This window comes from Orbicella faveolata, unplaced genomic scaffold (assembly GCF_042242905.1).
Source record: "Orbicella faveolata isolate gen_17 unplaced genomic scaffold, um_ofav_v1 contig_2, whole genome shotgun sequence".
Classification (NCBI taxonomy): domain Eukaryota; kingdom Metazoa; phylum Cnidaria; class Anthozoa; order Scleractinia; family Merulinidae; genus Orbicella; species Orbicella faveolata.
In genome coordinates, this window is record NW_028301547.1 from 10,052,512 (window position 1) to 10,078,521 (window position 26,010).

Consider the following 26,010-nt stretch of genomic DNA (forward strand, 5'->3'; position numbering starts at 1 on the left):
GTCACACTTGTAAGAATGGGACACACGTGGAAAAAAAGGGCACACTACGAAAAATAAATCACACTTAAAAAAATAGGTCACATTTGGAAAAATTGCACTCTGAAAACACATCGAATATTTCCGTCCACATTACGCCGGAGGAATTTAAAACGTAACAATCACCGGTCACTTTGGATTTGTGTTTGAGGAAAACTCGGCCATTGAAATCACATGATTATCGTGACGCCATCGTTTGCGAAAAGCTGCGTTTTCAAAATGATTTCCGTCCACACGAAAACGAAAAGCCGGCGTTTTCAATTCCTCCGGTTTGAAAACCGTTTTGGCAAAGCTCCGTTTCGCGACAGATTAGAGAAGACGGTAGACCTAACCGTACAAATAAAGCTCCATTTCCAAATCTCTCTGGCGTAATATGGACGCTGACTTACTAACTGCAATGTCCGGTGTTGTCTTAATGCTTTTGAGTCACGTGTGTAGCCAGGAGTGATATTGATGATAATGATAATGGCGGTGATAGTAGTGGTGATGGTGATAGATGATCGTAAGCATAAAACGGTTGAAAACATTGTAGGAAGGGCCAAGCAAGATAGGTACACACACAAGGGAAAACACAGCAGATATAGAATTTGTATTTAATTGTTCGTAAATGTACTGTTTTGCTTTTTACCTTTTTATTTATATCCACTTCCACTCTTTGACGAACTTTTATGAATAAGAAAACTTAACAGTGAATTCAATGAATTCCTTCCACCAATGAACTTCCTTTTACTTGCTCTGTGGGGAATTTACCTTCCCCACCCCATCCCCACGCCCATCCCCACCCCATCCCCACGCCCATCCCCACCCCATCCCCACGCCCATCCCCACCCCCAACCCTTCTCTCTGTCAAGTTAAAATGTATACTCAACACTACACCTCAGTTTACTGAACAGGATATTCATAAATTTTCTTCCAGAATCAATTGTCCGTAAATAGTTCATTCTTCGTAATTATCCCTTTTGGGAGCACAAAGCATACGTATCGGCAGAACTGTTTATTAAGTTTCTTCTTGTTTTTCTCGTCTCGTCCTTACATCCTACTTCTAATTCTTGAACATATTAGTGACGCTGGCTATAAAGAAAACGTCGTACCTAAATCAACAGCTACATCAATAAAACTTTTCACTGAACTGACTTTCTATCAAAACAACGTGAAGTTAAAATATTCATTTGTTCTTACTATTACAAAGGAAAGCGTTCTCGTGATTTGCACTTAAAGAACGTCTTAAGTTTCCTGCAAATCAACCTTTCACAATCTCGGAAAGATGACTGAAGACCAAACCAGTGTTTGGAGACGAAAGCCGTGAGCTTCCACTTGCTACTATGCCTTGCGAGTTACACAGCACATCGCAGCTTCGTATGAACATTCGTCTATACGTCTTTACGGATGGCAGGCGTCTTCAGTAACGCCTCACCGACAAAAATACTGTCCTTGTAGATAAAATAACATGAAAAGAAATATATGAAGGTGTTGTAAACTTACCTTTAACTTTGACATAACTTATTTGATAAGCCTTTAAACTAAATTTGCCTAGATATTATCGTATCAAGTTCATTTTCATTATTGCCATTTGCATAGCACGTGGTAACTGGAAGTTAATCTCAAAACTATATACAAATTATATACACTGTAAAAATAATTTTGTTGCGTAAACCAGCGCACATCCTTTTAGCCGAAACTTATAAGGACAGAAACAAACAAACAAAGAAGGCTCGTCCTGAAAGAAGTCTGGATGATTAAAAGGAACGAATGGAGGGAAGAAAGAGGGACACTAAGTACAGTGGTTTCACGAGCCGATGGACGCGGAGGCAAAGCCTCAACACGTAACGTAACGTAACGCTGTCAAGGCAACTCTGTTCATTTGACTCAAATCAAATTGTTGTCTCCACCTTGTATGATCTTAGATGAGCAATGGCATTGAAGACTGTTGGTGATATAAACATAAACTATTTAGCTCCTTTCCGTCTTTTCTTAAAATCCACTCTTTCACTAGAGATGAAACAAAACCACTGGCCACCTGCATCAGTCTTCGTGAAAAGGAAATAAAACGCATTGATAACTTTCCTTCCATCTTTGTTACGATAAACCCTCGAAATCCCCCCCGAGTCCAGCATCCGCTTCAAGCATATTCATGAATACCGACATTGTCTCCTCGCTTTGCTCCATGGGAGTTTCCATAGACTCGATTGCATTCTGCATTCCAATCAACTGCTCCAACAGATGCGCCTGCGATAATTGCTGCTGACTATCCACACCAGCGCCCCCCGCACGAGAGCCCAGTCCCCTCGCCGTCGCGGTTCTCGAGCCACTGGGCGTGTTGGGTGAAATATCGTCTATATTTATCGTAGTTACACCTCCACCCGAAATATCCATGTTTAATGAGAGGTCCTCATTTGATCTGTTAGTCGTATTGGTTTTCATTCCGAACTGGGCTTGCCTAAAAATTAAAGAAACAAAACCAAGTGGAAAAAAAGACTGGAAAAGCCCGAGTGATAAACCGTCTTTTTAATAAAAGAACCTTTTTTGTAAGAACATTGAGACTAAGATTAGCCAACATTGTAAGAACATACTATCCTAGGCTGTGAGTTAGTAAAGAACGTTTTTATCTTGCTCATTTTTTTCCTTTAATGAGTAGTATAAATAAAGGCAGTGAGCCTCCGTGTTAAATGCTTTTTGCAAAGCCAAATTTAGCAATAGTTGGTTGGGGCGACATGTGGACAAATCTTGTTCGTGGCATCAGAGCACGTCCCACAAGCATGTGACAAGCAACTCGATACCATACCAGGCAAACAACCAACTTTGATAAATTTCCTAGTCACGTCCACTTTGATTTATTGAAATATTATACCGTGTAACTTTCAGAACATCTTAAAAGTGCCTATGAAGTAACAAATAATTGCTGCTTATTTCAAAGGCTTTTCAAAATAAAGAAGAATGGCTTTTTCCTTTTTGGAACATCCTCTTTTGTTTAAGACATGTTTACGTTTTTGTATTATGCAAATGAGGAAAGTGATGACATCATTAGTAGTTCCACGAAAACAGTAAAACACTGAATCAAGAATATCTCGAGAAATATTAGAGCTGTGTTCTTTGAAGAACGTTCAGCCTCCACTCAAACGTTAGACCATCTTATAAAAACAAGAGTGTATTATATTGCGAAAATACTGGTCTACGTCTTTTTTTGCAAGTTGATGGTGGAGCCAAAGGCGGTATCAATAAACGTCCCAAAAATTAAAAAGTAGCCAATACTTCTCAATACAGAGAGAACAAATGTCTCCGTCAGGCCAGTGGCCCATCAGGCTGGAGCTTATCCTAGTTTCTGTCGCACGAAGTGGCTAGGAGTATTTCTTCTACCCCCTGAATGGAATGCTAGTCCATGTAGGGTCACCCCCAGCATTAAATTCGCCGGTACTCATTTAAACACGCGGGTGGAGATAGGCACTGTGAGAGTAAGAACAACACAATGTCCCCGGCCAGGGCTCGAGTCCGGACCGCTCGATCCAGAGATCAGCGCGCTAACCATGAGGCCACCGCGTCCCCCACACCAACCAAAAAAGCTAGTTCATTAAAGTACTTACTATGGCTCTATTAAAACTTGGCGATAAATTAACAGATAAAGGAGGAAGGCATCCCCCGTACAAGGCAGGGTTGGTGTCCTATTATGGAAGGCGACCCTTGTAGCAGCCCTCTGCACCCTAACAGAAGCTTACCCCTTACAGAAAGCAGGTATCCCCTTACATGAGGGGACTGCTTACACCGTGCCGGTGACCCTTTATAGAAAGTAAATCCCATACAGATGCCTCCTCAGATATAAACAGGTCCAGGTGAGTCGAATGACAATAATGATACAGTATAGGTAATCGTATGAATGCGAGTGCAATTACGGATTCACACTACCAGTGATATAATTTTCTCACAATTGCACGAGTTTTCAAGTATCACGAGTAGCGTAAATCCTAATTGTTCCAGCCATCATACGATTACTCATTTATCATATGACTGAGAAAATCACGAACGCGCGCGCGTTAATTTGCACTGCAGTGCAAAAAAAATAAACGATAAATTGGCCTGCTCTCAGTCAATCACAATGAAGTAATTTTCTCAGTCATATGATATGTGACATACTTGTCTTGTGTCTGTTGGTTTTGAACCTCCTCCGCCACCATGGCCCCAATACGACTTGCTCCTACGTTTGTCCTTGCACCGTCCAAGTCAGATATTTTATTAACGGAAGACTTTGATCCTGGATTGAGTCAAATAAAAGCATTTACTCTACAGTTTTATTATTGATTTGTGACTTGTTTAGGCAGAGGGCATTACTATTTACTTTTTATTCCGCCCGTAAAAATTTACTCTGTAGAGTCTGCATGCGAGCCAAGTGGCCCATCAGGCCGGAGCTTATCCCGGTTTCTGTAGCATGAAGCGACTAGGAGTATTTCTACTCCCCCCTGGATGGGATGCTAGTCCATCGCAGGGTTACCCCAGCATTAAGTTCGCCGGTTCCCATTTATACACCTGGGTGGAAAGAGGCACTGTGAGAGTAAAGTGTCTTGCCCAAGAACACAACACAATGTCCCCGGCTAGGGCTCGAACCCGGACCGCTCGATCCGCAGACGAGCGCACTAACCATGAGGCCACCGCGCCTGCCAATTAGTTAATAAGCAGTTAAGATAAGTCGATTGCATAAATGATCCGAAGACGACCCGATGACTTTCGGAGATTATAATAGTCTCTCAAAGATTGCCGAACACTAATGGATTATTTACCCGCATCTACAGGCTGCCTCTTTTTCAGCATCTCCAATACTTGTTGAACACTAGTCTGATGACCTGCACACATGCTGTCGCTTTGAATCGACGACGCAGACCCCACGCTGCCAGTTAGCTGCAGGGCCTGCATATCGGGCGCAGTGAGAGGCAAAGCAAACGATTCTAAACCCCTGAAAATAAAGCAAAGTCCAAAAGAAAAGTTGAGTGACAGGTGACAAAAGGAGAAAGGATATGAATAATATTAACCACAGGGTTGGTAACAAATGTACACAGCCCTGACAGTGTTGGTAGGGCCTCAAACGACAGGAGGTGAAAAATATTTTTTTATCACCTTGGGGTTTTCACTATTCGCTCAACGATCCGAGTACAACAGTATACATCCTGTCGCCCTCACGCACATATCAGTTTTAAATACTGGTTTCGCAAAGACCATTATTATACTGAATTTTCTTCATCATTCCCCTCTGTAAGATCATGCAAGCCAGCAGGAAGCTAAGGTTTCTCGAAAACTTCATGTAGCAAAAAATTTTCTAAGCGATTGAAACAGGCATTACAGTCTGTACTCCTTTTAGCTGAAAAACACTTTCAATTGTTTTGATATTTTACTCGACTAGTCTTGCTGTGTATTCTAAATGGTTCAACATTTCTTTCAGCCTATCACAATAACAATCTGCCAAACTGTTACCATCTGATACTAGAAATTAGTTCTGCATAAATCTGGTTTTAATAGATCGGATAGTTTTAAAGTAAATAAGCTTAAATAAGCTTAAATAAAATAATTAGCTTAAATAAGCTTAAATAAGCTAATCCTGTCTGATCTCGCATATAGGTTGAGAGGTTGCCAGGTGAAATGAACCATTGGAAAACTGCTTCAGAAAGTGTTTCAAATAATCATTTGGTTCGCAACCTAAGAATCATTTAGTAAAGAATATTCTCACAAAAAAGGGAGCTCTTCAATGCAAAACCACTGCTAAAAGTAATGGTATCTATATTTGGGTGTCTTTTTCTTAGGAAAGGGTCATCGAAAAAAGTCACAAGGCTAGCCATACACATGTATACTCACGTGACAACAGTGTTGACACAGACGATAAACTCCAGTTCTTTAGACCAGGGGTTTCTAAACACAGTTGATTTAGTTCTGAGTGGAACTAAGTGACCTCCCTTGCATCGGAATCTGTAAACATCTGTCATTACTGTCTCTCCCTGGAGTGACCGCCGATGCGACACAGCTATTGAATTCAAATCCTCTTGGTGAAAAAATTCATAGGCTGAACTTCCTATTAATTCCTGGGGAAGATAGCCTGTTATGGCAGTTGTTCTGAAATGAGAAAAAAAGTTCAATGGTTCCTACAGTTTTCATGGACGTACTAGAAAGCAGGCACCCTCTACGAATTCTCTACTGTTAGCTTAAAACAGGGTGTAACTGTTGTAAGACGGGTTTCCATAGAACCTGATACATTAAGGGCGAAACATAAGGTAAAATTTAATGCAATTATTATTGAACACAAAAGGTCTTTCAGGAGCTCGTTATAAAGTAGACATGCTTTGTCAGTTTGAGGTCAAATTGGAGATTGGAGTGTTTTTGAGGGGGGAAAAACAGCAAACTTGCAGAAAAATAGAGCAAGGCATGAATCAACAACAAACTCAACCCACACATCAGATGCTGGGTTCAGGATTTTAAAATCAACCCGAGGAGAAATCCCATATGAACAGGTCAGGGATGCTTGACGGAAAATTTGAATTAAACCCCAAAGGATACCAATCAGGGCTCGGTTTGAGCTTTATTTGACCCCTAAAGATACTACTTAAAATGGAACATGCTCGATTACCAGCCGCTGTTCAGGAAAGCAGCCTGCACTAGTAGACCAGACTCATTAGAGACCAGTGGAAATCGAGCCTAAAAACAGAAATGTGAGCGTTTCTTTTATTATAATAATTGTGTCTTCAAGTGCACCCTAAAACAGGGTTCGTACCCTTTTTCAGAAACAAATTTCCAGGACATTTCCAGGAATCAGATTGATTTTTCCAGGACTCTAAAATTCACATTAATCCTTTCACTCCCACGATATTAATGTTAATTCTCCTTATTGCCTGCCATACATTTCATATTTTTTTTACTCGAGTTTAAGAGATTTCCAAAACTTTCCAGGACCAGTAGCCCTTTTCCAGGACTTTCCAGTCCTGGAAAATACCACAATAAAATTCCAGGACTTTCCAGGTTTTCCAGGACCCGTACGAACCCTGCCAAAAGATACCTTGACAGCTAAAAATAGTGGCCTTTCATCATCAACACACTAAGTGAGACCAGAATCCTTGATTTGTACCCGAGAAGACAAGCATCCTGACATTTTCGTATGGGAGTCTCCACACCCAGGAAAATCAAGTACATCTGAAGAGTTCTGACCAGAATCAAAGGACTTCATCACAAGAGAAATACCAAAATTCAAGGAAATGTTCTTGTCTGTGAACCATCAAGGCTGGTAAAGCCTTGAGACTGATTAACATAATTATGATTTCTCAATTCACTGTCAACCAGTTGAGGGAATTAATACTGCAAGCTTGGTTGATTCCTACTCACCGCTGATCAACAAAAATGAATTTGCCATCTATACTGTGCCGTGAGATAAACTCATTCGCAATTCCTGGCAGTGAATAATCTGTTGTTTCATCATAAATTGTTTCCACTCTTCCCACTGCTACAAGGCAACTGAGATTTCTAGATTCGCTGTCCTCATCATCGTCATCAAAAGAACAGCCTGATGGAGGCCATGATTTTAAATAACCTGTACAATGAACTAGAACAACCAAAAAATACAGTAGTTAAAATTTAACCTGACCGGACTTCTCAATACACATGAATCAAGTTTATCTCATTAGGACACACACACATCAGTGGAGTAAATATGGACTTATGGACCTTTGGAGACACTAATGTAGACAGTTATTAACTTATTGATTCAAATTAAGAAAATATCAATCCATGTAAATTCAAAATTACTACAGTTGAATCCCCCTATTTCGAACTCTCAGGAGAATCAAAAAATAGTTCAACATAGTGGGAGTTTGAAATAGCTGATAGTAAATGACTGAAGAACAAATCAAAGGGAAATGGTTTGGGGTTCAAAATAATAGGGAATTCGAAAGAACCAACTTCAAATTACTGGGGTCCGACTGTACATGTAAATACTAGTTATGCAACGCTTTCTTGTGGTATACCATAACATGGAATATCCCACGAGTCACTTGTATTTTCTTGGTTTACCAAGAATTAACAAGTGACAAGTGGGATATTCCAAGTTATACCACAAGAGAGCATTGCATAACTATTGTATATCATGCCATAGAAAATACAGAGACCAACACAGTCAATGCGATGTACTGCATGTGTGTTTTGGTTGTTTTGTTTTTTAGTCACACATATCATACCCAAGATTTAAGAAGAGCTGAACAATCAGTGTGAATGACTTTTGTGACTATTCTTTTATTTCTATGGCATTCTGTAACTTTTTGGGAGGATAAAGGCCAAGGGAAAAGGAATTAAGATTTCAGGATAAATGCACAAAGAACAGGATATGTGCTTTTACCCTTCCAAAATAAACATTTCCCAATGAAATGAAGGAGGGTAGAATTGACAGGGAAATTAGTTATTTCTTGGTCACCTTGGTCCTTCAATCACTTACTATTCAAACTCCCATTACTTCAAACTATTTTTCATTTCCCCTGAAGGTTGGAAATAGCGGGGTTCAACTGTACTATTAACACTACTGCACAGGTGCAAGATTCGACTGCAAGTCTTCTCCAAAATCTTTAGCACAGAAAGTTATTACTATGCTTTTCTCTTTTTGACTGACATAATCAATAGGACTGAGTTACTTGAGGAAAATTGTAATAAAATCATAAGGTCTCTTGAGGTTGTCTGTTACACCTACCAACAACGTAAGGTTTTTTATCTGGTTGTGCCGCTTGTTTGGCTTTGCTTTTTCTTTTCATCAAGCATGGTTCAGAATCCATGCCATCCCGATCCTTTTTCCCTTTGGAACCACATTTCATGCGGCAAAAGAACGACCTCCTAGCCCCAGAGCACAATCTTGTTGGAGTTGGCTGATTCTCAGTTTTAAGTGGAAGACCTGTTTTTGCATCAATCAGTCTTTCACGAGGTGTGGTGTCTGAAGATGACAACTGTTCTTTGACTTTGTTGACATCTTTTTGATGGACAAGATCGAGGAAACTATGCCCCACAAGGTCAGACTGTAAGTAGAAACCAAAACAGTTAAATTTAATCACATGTCATGTCAAATAGATATGTGCATTATATGTTCAAGTCCATCAGGACAAATCCCATAATTACTCGTAAAAAACTAATTTGGATCAATATTTTAGGCCATAAAAGGTTTGCTTGTATTTTTCATAATTATGTTGTTAGGGGTGGACCACTTTTGAGGGGGGATGAGTGATTTTGAAAAAAACATCCTGCAAGCATGCTTGTACCAAACAAAATTCATGCTCATGACCACTGCCGAACAGAAATTCACACATGTCCAGTGAGCTGAAAAAAGCCTGTTATATGGAGAGAAAAATACCATAAACATTGGCGGATAAGCCACATAGATAAACCACACCCCAAGTTTGGCAACTCCAATTTTGAAAAAAAGGTTTTGAAAGAAATCAATTAAAATAAATCTAAAGTGGAGTTTTGACATTTACATTTCTTGATTTATTGAAAGTAAACCAGCGTAAACTAACAATGCACTGAAACTCAATGACATTGAAAACAGAGAATACTTCAAATTGAAACCCTTACATATAATTTGTTCTGTTGAGTAATAGTATAGAATCTGATATCTTCCAACTTTGAATAAGTTTGATCTTTCTGTGGTATTTTTCAACCAGTATTTTTTTTCCATTTTTGTCAGTTTTTCAGACTGTAGAATTTTACATATAACAAGATCATTTGTTTGTTCGTTCGTAACTAACAGTAGTAGTCAGGCATTTCACCAAGAGATGGAATACTGGACACAAGTAGCTTTCAAAGCTTTCTTTGATCACAGTTCATTGCGACAATGTAAACAAAGGAACAGTCCAGATTCCCTGCCAAGTGACGTTTACCTGCTCTAGAATGGCATAAACTTTAAACTGGTTAAAAGATTTTTTTAGTTTAACAGCAAGAAATGTAAGCTTATGCTTATGAACAAAAATGGCTCTTTTAGGAGCCACCAAACTTGTAAAAGCAGTGATTGTTGCATAGTCTGATGTTATTAGTTTGCTATACAGACTTATAAATTTTCAATAAAAAGGGTTAATTTCTGCAAATTTATGGCACATTGTCTTGTAAAACTTGTAAAAGCAGTGATTGTTGCATAGTCTGATGTTATTAGTTTGCTATACAGACTTATAAATTTTCAATAAAAAGGGTTAATTTCTGCAAATTTATGGCACATTGTCCAGATATTCTCACAGATAAGCCACATCCCCAATTTTAAGGGAAAATTTTGAGTAAAAAATGTACAGGTTATCTGCCGGTCCAAGTTCCAAGAAAAAAGTTTCCTAAGTGCACGTAAGGATTAGAACAATTTGTGCCTGTAACAAATCACCCACCCCCCACCCCTCAAAAATCAAATGGTCCACCCCTTATTCAAGTCCATTCAGTTTGTTTTTTCCATTCAGTTTTGTCGTTGTTGTTGTTGTTGTTGTTGTTGTTGTTGTTGTTTATTGTGTCATTGATTATATCTACATACTTGGTTGCCCAGACCATGGACTATTTACCCAAGTCCCAACAAATTCCAAAATCCAGACTAAAAAGTACTCAGGAAATGAACTCACAGGAGCCTGGTGCAGGTAACTCTGAATGGAATCGGACGCATAGAGAAGACATCCCCTGTCACAACCAACAACAAATAAGAAGCCATCCGCTGCCTCAAGAATCAAGTTCTTCAAATCCTCATCAGACAAGAAAGCTGGTTTGTAGTTTGTCTCAGTGAATGGGTCAAGTGCTCCTGAAAAATACAATGTAAAGGAGCTTTCAGCAGACTATGATTTACTATGGTCTTTGTGGAGATAGATATAATTGCATCTGACACCTTAGGAGAGAGGAGCATAAAATGGAGGTACATATATTTAGGAAGGAGGAGTACGGAGAAGAGAGGGAAAAGTCTGCATACAAGCCAAGTGCCTCATCAGGCTCAGAGCTTATCCTGGTTTCAGTAGCATGAAGTGACTAGGAGTATTTCTACTCCCCCTGGATGGGAGGATGGGATGCAAGTCTATCGCAGGGTTACCCCCCCCCCCCCCACAGCATTAAATTTGCCGATATCCATTTATACACCTGGGTAGGGAGAGGCAACGTGAGAGTTAAGTGTCTTGCCCAAGAACACAACACAATGTCCCCAGCCAGGGCTCGAATTTGGACTGCTCGCTCCAGAGTCCAGCACACTAACCATGAAGCCACCGTGCCTCCCACAAAATGAAAAAAGAAATAAAATTAAAACTTAGGGTTAGAGTGGGTTGGAGAAGTGTGGAAGGAGAAGGGAGGACAAGGAGAATGGAGGAAGGAGAGAAGGGGATGGTTAACCCAGTGGGAGGAGTGGATAGAGAAAGAGGGTACAATGTGTTCAGAGGGACATGGCATGAACTATAGAGAGGGGAAAGACATGTACCACTTAAGAGAAGTTGCTTTTACCTTTTAAAGTCTTCATATGCTGCACAGCCATCCTCAAAACAGTCAGTTTATCCAGCTTGCGTGACATGGCATTACACATCGGGATCATGGTAGACAGTTCATTAATGTAAGTGTTCATTTTGTCTCGTCGCCTTTTCTCAATCTCGCTGTGATTTGGCCTGTTGGTTCATTTATGGAGACAAATTTTAAGTAAATGTAATTTCAACGACAAAATATAACTGTTACCCTGTGTCAAGTTAGATGTCACAAATAAACAATAACTTGAAATCAACTTAACAAATGGTAAACGCCATAGCGTGCGCTATTGAGTTATGGACGCACGCAGGAGGTTGCTAAGCACGAAAGAAGCATAAGAGTCGCACGAGGCGATGGCCTCGTGCGACTCTAGCTTCTTGGGTGCTTAGCAAACCTCCCAAGTGCATCCATAACTCAATAGTGCACGCTATGGCATTTACCATTTGTTTTATAACATAACATTGAGACATTGGAACAACAGAAGTCCTTTTATTGAGCTACATCACAAAAAAATGTTCATGTAGTCTTACATGACAAGAGAAAACAAGCGCACGAAAATTCATTCATGACAACCGACTGCACACCAGTAACTCGATGAAGTTTCATCTTCAGACAACTGTGAAGACAGTTTCGCATTTCTGGCAGAAGAACGTCAGCCATTACTTTGGAATCAATGTCTGTCAAAAGATTTGCTTTGTAAACATCAGCACACACGTTAGCAGCGTACACCCATGGGCAAATAGTAGACGCTAAATTAACCAATCAGAGCATGCACTTTGCTTTAGTTATGTTATAAACTCACTTTGTGTACCCCTTTTGCCAGCCTTTCTTACTGTCATCCACATCCCTGGAAACAGATAATTAAGCTTGCAATTAGTATTATGACCAAAAAAAAACATTTAATATGGGCGCGTTCCTTTGGAATGATACAGATCAGAATCAGTGCTCCAGGATCACTGAGATCATGTCGCATAGAAGGAACCAATAAATACTTGTGACTCTTTTGATGCAAAATAATCCGAGTGATTTCAAATCATTGATCCCAAATGGAACCATCCCAGAGGAACTCACCCTAAGATGTCACGATCATTTCTCCAGTTTGCATGACCACTGTGTTTATAACATAAGCATGACGCAGAATTCAAACAGATGAGACCTCAAAACTGCGAGTAAATCTGAGCTACCTACACTTGGTTCTAAATCACACTTACATTTAATTACCAATTCCAAACTGATAACTTCTTGACATCATCCTACCATGCTATCCAGTGCTAACTAACACCTTAATAACAAGTTTGTGATAGGGTGAGTGAACCAACAGGTGACTAAGAGGGTGATCGAGCAAGTGATTTCCAAAGAGAAAAGAGAACCAGTGAGTGAGCAAACGGCTGAGTGAGCAAGTTGGTGAACGAGCAAGCAAAAGAGCAAGCAATTCTAAATGTAATTAATTTTAATTTTAAATTCTAATTGATATTTGTGAATTACAAGATGTGAGGGAGTGATATTAAACATCACGTGCTAAATGTCAAGAACTTGCAGTTCCGTTAAAATAAATATGTACGGTAAGGTAACAATTACCTTCCATCTCCATCAATAGTTTCTGCATCGCTGTCATCACTGAAATATACAACATGCAATTTAAGAAAGGCATAATACATTTTTACAAACAAGTTACAGTAACTTAGTTATTGTAAATAAGTTATTGAAGGAATACAACAGGTATATGTAGCAATTATAGTATTATACTACATCATTACATCATTACATCATTACACAGCTTGTGGTTACAGCCAATATAACATGTGACTGGCTAATTCTAGGGCATCACTCACTCGTAATGCCCACAGGCTGATTATGGGCCTGCACAAACTGAGCAAAAAGCCACATTAATAATAAACAACTTCTTAACCTTAACGGTTCAGTCTTTAAGGGAAAATCTCAAACCTCGACATTGCAGAAGAAGACCTTGCTATTGCTTGGTCAACACAGTGTGGTTTCAGTTGTGTGAGATCTGCCTGTAAAGACCTCACACTTAGTTAATAAGCAGTTAATAATATACACAATTTCATCTCCTTTTCTTCCAGACAGAGCAATTACTCGAAGTCTACAAGTACCTTGCAATAAGCATTAGCCATTTGATGCATCAAACATAAAAGTGATATATGGCACATTTCAAGTGGTAAATATAAATATTTGATACAGAAACAACCTTTAAAAAGTTGCTGTTCACTGAAAAGATTGCAATTTTGAGGATAAAAAGTCTGAAATGCTTTAATTCAACTTTTAAATCCTCCAGATACATGTAGCACTGCAAACAGTGATGTAACAAATGGTATAAGCAAGGTTATCACAAAGTAAGATTTAGACAGCCTTATTGTTAGAGTTTGGTGGCTGATTTTGCAATCTTTCCTAAAGAATCAGGCAAATAGCAAGCAGAGTAGATGGAGGCAGATCAAGTAGATGGCGATTTTTGCTGGCAGCAGACTACTTTTCACAACCCTGGTACATAAGTGATGTATGTTTTGTCACCTATTATAAACAGTTAATGCGAACTGATCCTTGAGTTTCTAAAAGTGCTGGAAGCTTGACTTAACAAAATACATTTCTTAGCTAGCTGAGTCAAATCTAGGTCTAAGTCAAATGTCCAAGTCATGTTAAAAATACCTCACCATCATGACAATGATTATTTAAGGGCTGCTTGTAAGTTATTTACATCTTTCTATCATTGTTTCTAATGCTTTCCTGGTGCAAATAGTTTATATTCTAACTTATTATGTAACCCTGATTGTTGGGGAAAAGCCATGAAACACACAAATGTCTTGAAGGAAAAATGTCCTTTGGATTGGCCGCATTCTATCTACTCACATCAATAAGCCAAGTATCCAGTGTGGATGCCCCAGTGCAGTACAGCAGATATCACGCCCAACTAATATGTGGAGAGATGCGGGTTTGCATGTTGCTCAGGACACAAATTTTTCTTTCATTTCAGAGACATGTGTAAAAGGCCTCCTGTAAGTTATTTGTCTCCTTCTATCATTGTTTCAAGGGCTTTCCTGGCTCAACTAGTGTCTATTCTACTCGTAACTATTTTCGAATCAGCGATATTTAGGAAATGTGAATAAATCCAATAAACTTTACTTTCCTACAATGACCAGCTCTCTGCAATAGCAAGCTATTCTCCCATACTTAAGGGACCATTGAAGAGATGGTCCTCTGTATTCCAAATCTGTTATGTAAGTTCCCTTTTTAAAAAGAGTTTATTTTATGAAAAGGTAGAAGTCCTGTTAACCCTTCTCAGAGGGTTGCATACAGGCTTCCCACCAATTCCCATCTTGCACAATAAGATATTGCAAGAGCAATAATAATAAACTTGAAAGTAATCACTCGATTCTGATCAGCCACATGTAAGAGCAGTGCAGTTTAAGTGTAATACTAATGCAAAAAGTCTAACACCAGTGTGAATTACCACTAAGATATCCAGGTTAGTATAAAGACAATTGAAGACTATCAATGGTTATACAAGGTACTTTGAAGGTGGTTAAAGTTCACCCAAAGCCTTTTGAAGATAGCCAAAGATAATTAGGCATTTTCTGAGCACTTGTGAAGATAGCCCAAACCCAGCCGAAGATTAACAAATATTGCCTGTACATTTTCTAACACCCTGAATATCACCTATACCCTTCCAAAGATTCCCAGTACTCTGAAGATTGCCAAAGATTTTCTAATGTTATTGGGAGTTTTGTGAATAGTTGGGGACATTTTAGAGGACCAAGAGCACTGCAGCCTACCTAGGTAAGCAATTAATGCAAACAGTCTATAAATTTCCAAGTGTATTATTAACAAGTAAATTCACATGACCAATATTCTTGAGCAAATATTTGGAATAAATAAGTACATGAAAATTTTTCACTCTCATCTAACTTTCCCACCTCTTGGCAGGAACATTCTTCAAAAACTACAAATTGCACTTGTACTATGGGTTCATACAATTTTGTTTGCCCTTGAAAAAATTACTCCTGCCTATTGATTCCAAATTCCACTCAGAATCATGTGGTTTCCTCTACAAAGCAGGTGATGTCTTGCAATCCTAGACAGTGCCAGGGTAGGGATGGGGAATGAATGATTTTGGAATTGACCAAACCAGTACATAGCATGTCACAGAAATTAACTTATCATCAGTTCAAATAGTAGATGCTAAACATCCTTAATGTCTGAGTCAGTTTATGCAATTTCATATTGGGTTAGAAGATACGGTTGAGTTACAGTATATTTACCATGATCAGCAGTTAACCAAACACAGAATGAGCACTTTCCTCAAGAACAATGCCAAATCTTAAAATTGCATCTGTTATTATACACTACGTGCCTTCACAACAACACTTGAAGAAAACATGAACATGGTATAAGCTAACAACTCGTAAAGCAACGGAAGCTATCATCTCCCAGACACGCAAGCTTCGATCTAAGCTTGTTTAATAATAAGCTCTGAATATCCTGCCTGGTTCATAAGCTTACGTACTTCAAGTTTGGCAAAACATAGAAAGCTAATAATTTGGACCCCAACATAACCAAGCCGCCACTGTAAGCCCAAAAATCAAGATTGTCCAAAGGTTGATCCATCAAATTTTGGCCGTTCTCAATCCAAGCTTAACAGCTAATTCGATCAAATTCGAATGTCTGTCGTATCAGACAGATCTGGTGAAAGCAATGATTTGAATTCTCGACTTACTCCACGATGTCGGAGACAGCCCTTCTCTTCTTCCTTTTCCCCGAGGCGGCGTCCATGTTAGAAATGTTAAAATGCTATGAAGGCACTCTTTCCTAACGACCTACATTCGGCTGAGTACAAATCAAATCGAGCTCCGGCTCAGAGTAAGGCAAAATGTAAGGCAGAATGAAGATTCCAGTCTCCCGCAGGATTTGAATGCCCTGGGGACTGGCACTAACTGGAAAAAAAAAACATGATATGTTGCATGCCTGGTCGTGCTTCAGGAAACTTTGAACTGCTGTAAAAAACTATAACTGGTCTTTTCGTCTAATATTTCGTTCAAAAGGATTCGGGGGCAAATCAGAGAAGTCTGTACAGGCGCTGATCACTACTAAACACCCGCCCGAGGGGAGAGGGGGGGATACTTGATCGATGATAAATGACCAAGTCGACCGGATGGGGAGGGGCGACAAAATGTGAATGAAATTGATGGTTTGGGCTTTTTTAGGGGTCACCACAATTTCTTGCAGACACTTTCGCTTTCATCTTTTATAAGCGAACTTTACACTAACGATTCTCAAACAAAGAACACTTGATATTTTTGAACATTTTTTTTTTTTATTATTTACGTGACTATACTAAGAATGAAGGCTCTTAATGTAATGGACAAAGTAAAAACACTAAATGAAGAGCCCTCACTCTAGAGTCAATAAGAAAAATGTACAAAAAAGTCGAAGTGTTCCTGGATTAAGGGTCCTCACTGCCCAGCCAAATATTTGCTAAGAACCATCTGAGAGTACGTTCTACTTATTTCAGGTGCGTGCTGATAAATCTTCCATCTATTCTCACGGTGTCTGTACAATTTCATATGGGTTACTGACCAAGCGTGAGGTTAAGATGGCTGGATATTGGCCAAGTTCCTTTTTTTCTTGCGTGTTTAAGAACAGGCTAATATCCAGCCATCTAGACCGAACAAGCTTGGTCAATAATGGCAGTTATTACAAGAAAAAAAAGAACTCTGTTTTCTTGGGGGACACAGCGGGTAATCTCGAGCGCACAAGATGGCGCATTCTTGCCTGCCCGGGTAGCCAATCACAGAGTAGGATTCGGTTCGTCTTACCCGCTCACGCAGCTGTTGTAGCCATATAATAAATATGGGTTATTGACCAAGCGTGAGGTGAAAATGGCTGGATATTAGCCAAGTTCATTTTTTTTTTTTGTGCGTGTGAACCAGGCCAATATCCAGCTATCGTGACCTAACAAGGTTGGTCAATAAGGGATTCATTACATGGGAAAAATACGCTGCTTCCTTGGGGGACACAACGGGTTATCCCAAGCGGGAAAACTCGGGTAGCCAATCACAGTGCAGGATTCGGTTCATCTTGCCCGCTCACGCAGCTGGCCATATTGCGTAACTGACCTGAACGTGTGATTTAACTGAACTGAAGGAAGAAATGAAAACTTTTAGACCACGGGTATTAACTTTTAAATAGTTTGGCATATGTCTAAAACGCTTGTTTATGAGGCTTCCCCATCTCTGTTCCATCCATGTAATAGCGGAGCTCCGGCGGCCCGAGGGGCTGCCAAGCGGAGCCCCATACTTATATAGGAAAGAAAAGGAAACCCATGAGTTGATTTTCTCATGGTTGTCATGGCTAGCGGTATTGCTCGTGGGCGCGTACGCACGACGGCGACGGCGACGGCGACGGCGACGGCGACGGCGACGGCGACGACGACGACGACGACGACGACGACGACGACGACGACGGAGTCGCGCAACATGGCGGCCAAACTCTAAATAATAGGCTGGCAGAGACCTGCAGCCTTGGTTTACCGTGTACTTCTTTGATATTGGACATCCATGTTATCATCAATTGACACCTGTCAAAATAAGGTATGCGCTGACCAGTATCACGTGACCATATCGCGAGCTCAAGTTTACAGCTAAGTGCTGGTTTTCGATTGGATCGCGGGCTCATGCCAGGTTAACTTGTTGGAAACAGGGCAGGATTGTTCGGAAGCCGGTTAACACTAACCCAGGCTTAAAAGTTAACCGAATTATAACTTTTTCTTCTATACAAATGTTTTTTTGCTACTTTGTTTTGTGTATATGGCGATTATTAAAACTCAAAACAGAAGGCCAAACAATATACAGAAAACCTCACCGCAAAGTTAGAAAACTCAAATTAAAATTCTACCTTTTCCTGGGTTAGCTTACTCGGGCTCTGAACAACCCGGCCCAGGAGCTACGCTTTTAGGCTAGCCTAAATCTATATATTACGTCACAACTGCCGCCGCTGATATGAGTTTTGAGCCCGCAACGTCGAGGCGCAGAAAGCGAGGGAGACTCAAATTTAATTCAAAGCTAATGGGCCATTCCCCCTACGAGACTTGCGCGCCAGGAATGATGGTAATTGAATCATCACACGTACGACATCTTCGAGACATCGCACACAACTACCATGATTCCCTGTGCGCGCGTCTCAAAGAGGAAATGGGGTATTATACGTTTTATGTCGCAAAAACAAAAACAAAAACAACAAATAAGCAAAAATAACTATTCAAACTTGACTTTATGTATGTTAGTCTTTCTAAACAAAATGTTACAAATTCTGTCGATTTTGACTTTCAGTACTCCTTCAAATTGTAGTCTTCCCCCGTCTCTCAAAACTAAAATGTACCGTCACTGCCTTAACTTTTATAATCCATGCACAAAAGAATTTCAGTGCACGGACGAACAACTTACGGAAGTAGGAGCTGACATTTTGAATTCGGTGACTTCTTCGGTTGCCGCTGGAACGTGTTTGTCATCTTCAATGTCTGTTGTATGGTTCATGCTCTCGCTACAAACCGACCTCGTCACGTTTACTTTACAACATTTTATACACTTGACAGTCCCTCTGTTTTCAAACCAAACCGAAATTGCGTTAATGATTGTCGACATGAGGGTTAATCCCAAAAGCGCTATGGGTATACTTCTACTGGTTCCTTCAAACGTAATATCTCCAAATCCCACGGTTGTAAATGTCATGAACAAAACGTACAGCGCATCTATATAAGTCGGGTTTCCGTATTTAGGAAAGGTGTAAACTTTCGCAGCCAAAGTAAGAATGCACAGCACTATTGCAAATGCGAAAACGCTCAAAACTTTTCCTTTGACATTTTGCGGCTGTTCTGTCCTGAAGAGGTTTTTCTCGACCGTTATGACAGCTTTAGTAATGTGTTTGTTGATAAGTTCACCGCCGTCCTTTAGAACTACAAGAAAAAGTGGAATTCCAAATAAAGCGTAGAACACGCTCAGAAGTCTGCCTGTTTGAGTTTTTGGTGGAGATGTACCGTAACCTGCAATGGAAGGCACAGCAAACTACATCAGTGTAGTTAATTACCGAATTCCTAATAACTGCCTTGAGGCACTGTTTTTGTGTTGTGGGAATCATTTGCAATTCTCTTGTGCAGGGTTTTGGTATTAAAGTCATCATTAAATTAATACAGGAAACGAAAGACTCATGATATAGAGACATCAAAAAAATCATATTGCTTCATCGGCCATTTAAGAGCAGGTCAAGCGAGAAGGGGGTATTACTGTTGGAGGGCATTACTGTTGGCAGGAAAATTTTACAGAGAACATCGGGGGAGGGGGTTTCAAATAATGTCAGTAAAGAATTGAAAACTCGCCATAGTCACCCATAACATAGATTATGAGCTCCCTTATCAACAAAGATTCCGCTCATTAGTTCACATAAAGTCTAAGACATTAGGGTCCGTCGTTAATTACCACCATTCTCCCGACAATTACTTACGTCGTTACTTACCCATTCTCGACTATTTAAACTTTACCATAAAAGTAAGGGGTTAAGATGGCAACATTCAAAAATGTTTCGTCCGTGCCCGATCAAGGATCTTCAACCAAGGCCCTAGACCTGCTGAGAACGCTTTTCGGGCGCCGACGGTCGAGAGCGATGTTGGCGGCCGGAAAATGCTACATTTCTACGTTTTTTTAATTCGTGATTCAGTTCCATTGGCAGCAAACTTTGCCCTTCATTGACATATCTGCTATCAGACTGAAAGATAATGGAACATAAACTGCTGCAAAATCCAAAACAGATTCAGTGTACTTACCAATGGTTGTGAGGAGCTCAAAGCTAAAAGTAAAACCGTCTCTAAACTGCCATCTTTCGTCGCTTTCGACATTCATCTGTTCAAAAATCTGCCAGACGAATGCTTTCAGTTTTGCTTCAGATAAATTAACAGCACATGAATGTTGCCTTAGCAGAACACTTATGCCGCGAGCAATTTTATCATTAAGTTCTTCCCTTGAACTTCGCTTGATTTCGATGTGAGAAAATAACAATGACCCTAGCGAAATGTAGATTATTAGAACAACTAAACGAAAAAGTAACGTTGCCTCGCTTTTCTCTGCCATGTTTAGGCTTAACCGGAGAATGATGTTGAGACCACGCAGTTTTATGATTAATGGCGTTTTATAGCTTCCTTCCCCTTAGGCAAAATTGTCCGGGCTTTGTTCTTTATCCACTGTTGGAAATATGTTTGTGGTGTGGGAGCTTTGAAGTGTCAATAACGCTGTGCCGAATTAAGATTAGGTCGGCGTGAATGTCAGTCGGTTGGCTTGCTGCTGAAAGTACTTGCTAAACAGAAAGGCATACAACGGGAGAAAACCTGGAGTCGTATATGATGGCCAAGCTAAACGCGAGACGATTCCTTTAGAGGTTTTTTTTTTTAGGAAAACTTGAGTTTTCAGTCATACTAACAATGTTTACTTTTTATGATGAAGTCTTTTGCAAACTTTACCGAATTTTCAAAGGGTTTTTTATCAGTATTTACTTTCTGTGATGAAGTCATTTTGCAAAATATACAAATGCAAATGAAGTTAATGGTGTTCAGTGGTTTTATTGATCTGTAGATTAAAGGATGTCAGACTAGCTGTTGTAAATGACGAGATATTACAAAAAATTCATTAACCATCAAGTTCTTGACATGATGTTTCTCTCCTTTCCATTACAGTTTTATTAATTTAACCAATCGCCAGCCAGAATTTTGAGTCCAGATAATCAATCAGGTTATGTTCTCCGGCGTTGGCGAGTTCATTATTTTAACATATATCCGTGGATAAATAAAGATTATTTATCTCTCTATCTATCTACAAGTCTTAACACATCTAAAAGACTTACATTGTAAAAATCCATTTGACTGGTCTACTTGGTGCCCAGATTTTCTCGCTCCTGGAGAGTGAGGAGTACTGGGTACAAGTTGTTGCCATATTTGTAATAAGATCATCAATTATAATGTACCGATTCAGTTTGTGTCGATCATCATTAACTTGACCAAAGCACTGTTGAGCAAGAATTCGAAATAATTATAAAGGTCAGTAATCCGACTGACTAAGCCCAGCCGAAATCTGAAGTGAACGTTCTTAGTTCTTTTGAATTTAATACGTTCTTATTAATGTTCTTACTAGTTTTTGCCTGCTGAAAGATTTCAATTATATTTTTTATTCAAGCGAGGCCCGATTCTTCACTTTTTGCATTTTCATTTGCCAGTTATTTTAGGATGTAAACCTTTTTATCTATCGAATCACAAAACAAAATGCGACCATCTGTTGTTGAAACAATTACCCTTGGTTTTCCTATCTTAGTGATGGTTTTTCCAGTAAAACAACCTTCCATTGTAAACTGTTGAATCCGACCATTGTTATAGTCACATACAAGAAGATTCTGACGATTGCCATATTTCTCGACACACAAACCCCAAGGAAAGGACAACTTTCCGTCATCCTCGCCCTTTTCTCCAATTTTGTACAAAAACCTCCCTGAACCGTCAAAACTTTTCAAGCAATGGTTTAAGTTATCAGTCACAATGAACATGTTTTTGTGGTAGATGCATCCAATGGGTTCGCGAAGTTTTCCTGGACCGCTATCTTCAAATTTGAACAAAGGTTTGCCATCATTCGTGAAGAGCTGGATTCTGCTGTTCCTGCTATCGACCACAACAACATGTCCTTCACCAGTCACACAAACGCTGGTCGGATTCTGAAATTCTCCCTCTCCAGTCCCTTTCTTTCCAAAGCTTTTCACAAAGTTCCCTGTCTGTACATTGAACTGCTGAATGCAGTGATTCAATTCATCTGCAACCAGAATTTCGTCATCGTTCAGGTACGCAATTTCCTTCGGACGATTAAGTTTCCCAGCAGCTCTCTCTCCAAGGCAGCCAATTTTTCACACAAACTTTCCTTCCTTATCGAATATCAGGACAGTTTTTTTCACGGTCAGCTACAGCGATCAGTCCGTTACCGTTAACAGCAATCCAGCGTGGTTCTTTTGGCATCTCTCCTTTTAAATCTAACTCGCCAACGATATCAACCTGTCTTTCCTTCACCTGGACAGTCAATTGACTGTTAGCAAGTTTGTCGCCATTTATCTTTACTGTGATGTTGCAACTGCCTGGTACTTTTGGTATAAATTTCACTTGGAAATTTCCATCCTCTTTTTCACAAATAATCAAACTGCCTTCTTGTTCAACGGGTTCCACGAGAACTTCAACGCGTAATTTTTGTTGAGTTCAACTCGTCAGTTCTTCTTTAGATATTTTTGGACAGACGAGAAACTCTGCCTCTATACCAGCTTGGAAATTCTCAGTTATTCCTTGAACTGTGGAGCGATGTACATCTATTTCGCCGGTTGATATGAAACCCAGGCTTAAACGAATGAGCCAACCGGAAGTGCTGGCACTGCGGTCTTGTTAAGATCTTCAAATCGCTGTCCCAAATTCTTGTTGCTTTGCATGATATCTGAGCTTGAGCTTCTTTGAACCAGGTTACTTGCAAACTCAACTGCTTGGTCGATTTGCTTGATCGAGGACTGTGTCTGTTTGTTGACACTGTCTAATTTCTCCGTTTTCGTCACGCCTGTGTTCCGGGGCTCAGTAATGGCCTCCCGCTCGCGTTCTCGAATCTTAGCGATCATTTGGTTGGCAGCTTGGGAAACTTCAGCTATAGTTTTGATAATATTAGCTTCTAGCCTGGAAGTTGTATCCTCAACTTCACGCATTAGATCAGTGTAAACTTTGCTCTTTTGTTTCATCAACTCGACTCCCGCCATGATGTTGGCTTTCTCGGCATCAGCTGCTTTTTCAAGAGGATCAACATTATGATTCTTATGATCCGTGTTTATGCAAATTTGACAAACACAAGTTTGACATTCAAGACAGTAAAACCTGGTTACCTCTCTCTCGTGGTAGAGGCCCTGTTAGGGGGGGTACCCATGTCCCCTGTCTGAAATTCGCCACCAGCCATGTGGGCATTTCGCAAGATTCCTAGGTCGCCTGTCGGAATTTCGTCTCGGAGGAATTGTGTCGGGAAATTTGACCTTGTTCGGTTAAAACGAAGCTACACGTATAACACATCGTAATACCCTTGTTTATTAAAAAAAAAAAACCGACACAGTGCTCTGAAGTCTCACGCATTGAGCACGAGGTTCACGCAAACGAATGCAATCTTGCGCTCTCACGCTCAAACTATAATTTCTCACGCATTCAAGGTTCCTTGCTGTTTTAGTCAAGTACATATAAAATTTTAATTAAGTATCTCTTTGGATATAATTAACTCCTTATATGCTTTGCACTTGCTTCGAACACTTTTCAGCAGTAGGAATTTTTATGCAGAGCCAGCATTTCTCCGGTCAGTGGGTTTAGTGATTACTTTATGGTTACTTTTCAAGCATCACATTTCGACTCAGGATGAAGGAAAAGACTTCTTAGCTACTTCAATTTTTCACAATTTTCTGTGCTGGGGGCATATTGGGAGCATACTTTCTAAGGGCTTGGGCATGTTTTCGAGCGCTGAATTTGCTAACCTCCTAGGGGATGTGGGTGCATGCTCCCCCGGGAAATTTTGAAATTTTCACGCTTGGAATTGCTATTTTCAGTCTTTTTCCAGTCAGTATTTGGACCTAAAGTACAATCGAACCTATGACTATTTTTACCATTTTTATGTTTAAGAACCGTTCTTTAGCCCAAAATCTCAACGGCCTCAATCAGATAGTCTCTCCTATCTTTAATCTTCCTTTGAATTTGGCGTAACCCTTACCTTCTGCTGAAGACGAGAAGACCTTGGCAGCTTTCCCCTGTCTCTCTTTTCCTAATTGATAATACAGCTTCATATTCTTTTACTGGTGGCCTACTAATAAAAATATGAAGCCGACTTTCGAAGATCTCTTTCCTTTTTCCTTAAGCGTGTTTTTAGGCATTTTAGGGCACTGCTCACTCAGCTGAGAGTGAGAAAAAATGCTCAGCAATGACGGACTCGATTTATTCGACGTGGACATTTTAGCATATATAAGAAAGCCTGGGTTTCACGACCCGAAAACCGATTTAAAACTCTGGAAATGCATCTTCACTTCGACTCAGACGTTTAAAACAATCACTGCATTCTCACTGGTTCCGAAATTCGTTGTCGGTCTATCTTGCCATTGGTGTCGCTATCTCTATTTCGCTGGAGTAGTCTGTCGCTCGTCGCCAATCCATAGCACTCATGTCGTCGTTTCAAGGCCCTGTCGCTTGTAGGAATTTACCCCTAACAGGGTCTCGTGGTACTGCTGTGAGCAAAAGGACTGTCGCTTTAACAAGGCCTCGTAGTCTCGGGCTTGAAACTGTTTTACTGGCGTGACTTTGCGTGCTTCAAACGCAGCGGCGGCAGCTTGGAACATTCCAGTCAGAGCACATCAAATTTTCGCAATCAAAGCAATAGCTGATCTCAGCGCTCTTTTTCTTACAAATACCGCAGCTGATCTGGCTTCCATCCCCACTATGTCGAACAGCGAGAAGACTCAGCAAACTGTTGCGGAGAAAACTGGTCGGCAAATTATCGAAACGATTTCCTTCAGGAATGCTAACTTCGGTTTGACACTCGGGACAGCGAAAATTTCCTTTTCTTTGGCTGACTAATGCGTGTTTCTCCAAGCACTCACAGCAGAAGGTATGAAGACACGGTATGGTTTTGGGTTTGGTGTAAGTATCCCAACAGATCGAACAAGTAACTTGTTCCTTGAGGTTTTTCACGAGAGACTCCATCAAAAACTACAGATTGCGAAATGAAGATGAAATCGATCACACCTGTCTGTTGGCTGGGATTCCGAGAAACTTTAACTTGAATAAATACAACAGCTTTTCATTCTATTTTCAGCAGCCAAGCAGGCAGATCGAACTCTCTGACCTCGTAACGAAAGTTGTGAATATTGGTGCTGTACAGTATAGTACGGACTGTGTAACACGCAAGCTGTTTTGATGGACTTCAAGTTTGAATATTTAGCTCAACTCATGGAGATAACAAGGCACTAATCTGGAAAATGAGATGTGGAATATGTTCATGTTCCTCTAGCCGGCATAGTTTGTACTATGGTCTGGGGAAGTCATATATTTCGTAGAGATGAATGCGTGACAACCAGTGCAAGTAGGACGTTTAAAAAGTTTCGAGCGTGGTCACAGGTGGCAAAGAGAACTGAATTCCCTCCACCCACCCGCCATTTTTTTCCATCGAATAGGGAAGGGTTGTCTTAATTTTCCCGGTAATTTTTCATTTCAGCTGTTCTAGTTCCAGGTCCCTTTTTAAGTTACGTGGGGATGGAAACTGGGACGAATCTTTCAAATATATAGCGAGGGACTTGGCTCTTATCGACTCTTATGACGGGTTCCGTTCACATAAAACAGAAGGCAAGCAAAAGTATAGCCGTACAAGGAAAAAAATTGTGATCCTTGTGCTTGAGCCTGCGCTTGTGTTCGTGTCGACAAACCCG

The 26,010-nt window shown here is 40.2% G+C and overlaps 2 protein-coding genes and 1 pseudogene across 2 annotated transcripts; all 3 read right to left on the reverse strand.

The window, feature by feature from the left end:
* Nucleotides 1-1,015: 1,015 nt before the first annotated feature.
* On the reverse strand, nucleotides 1,016-16,420 carry LOC110051474 (protein cycle-like). The gene is made up of 11 exons (XM_020757505.2): nucleotides 16,226-16,420; nucleotides 13,075-13,113; nucleotides 12,299-12,343; nucleotides 11,482-11,639; nucleotides 10,626-10,798; nucleotides 8,735-9,053; nucleotides 7,384-7,600; nucleotides 5,869-6,123; nucleotides 4,803-4,975; nucleotides 4,162-4,279; nucleotides 1,016-2,473 (listed from the first exon to the last, which is right to left on the reverse strand). The coding sequence occupies exons 1-11, from the start codon at nucleotides 16,279-16,281 to the stop codon at nucleotides 2,113-2,115; spliced, it is 1,914 nt and encodes a 637-aa protein (XP_020613164.1). The 5' UTR covers nucleotides 16,282-16,420; the 3' UTR covers nucleotides 1,016-2,112.
* A 2,338-nt stretch (nucleotides 16,421-18,758) lies between these two features.
* Nucleotides 18,759-21,025, reverse strand: LOC149111911 (potassium channel subfamily K member 4-like). Its single transcript, XM_089289556.1, has 2 exons — nucleotides 20,324-21,025; nucleotides 18,759-19,546 (listed from the first exon to the last, which is right to left on the reverse strand). The coding sequence occupies exons 1-2, from the start codon at nucleotides 20,625-20,627 to the stop codon at nucleotides 18,927-18,929; spliced, it is 924 nt and encodes a 307-aa protein (XP_089145682.1). The 5' UTR covers nucleotides 20,628-21,025; the 3' UTR covers nucleotides 18,759-18,926.
* A 62-nt stretch (nucleotides 21,026-21,087) lies between these two features.
* On the reverse strand, nucleotides 21,088-25,408 carry LOC149111912 (E3 ubiquitin-protein ligase TRIM45-like; annotated as a pseudogene).
* Between the last annotated feature and the right edge of the window lie 602 nt (nucleotides 25,409-26,010).

Excerpts from the sequence above, each read along its gene's own strand:
- LOC110051474 (XM_020757505.2), bottom strand. The coding sequence starts at position 16,281 with ATGGACGCCGCCTCGGGGAAAAGGAAGAAGAGAAGGGCTGTCTCCGAC. Across the intron at positions 13,114-16,225 it reads GCTGTCTCCGACATCGTGGA|TGATGACAGCGATGCAGAAA; the intron begins GTAAGTCGAGAA and ends TGTATATTTCAG. Across the intron at positions 11,640-12,298 it reads TGGCAAAAGGGGTACACAAA|GCCAAATCACAGCGAGATTG; the intron begins GTGAGTTTATAA and ends ATGAACCAACAG.
- LOC149111911 (XM_089289556.1), bottom strand. The coding sequence starts at position 20,627 with ATGGCAGAGAAAAGCGAGGCAACGTTACTTTTTCGTTTAGTTGTTCTA. Across the intron at positions 19,547-20,323 it reads TGAGCTCCTCACAACCATTG|GTTACGGTACATCTCCACCA; the intron begins GTAAGTACACTG and ends CTTCCATTGCAG.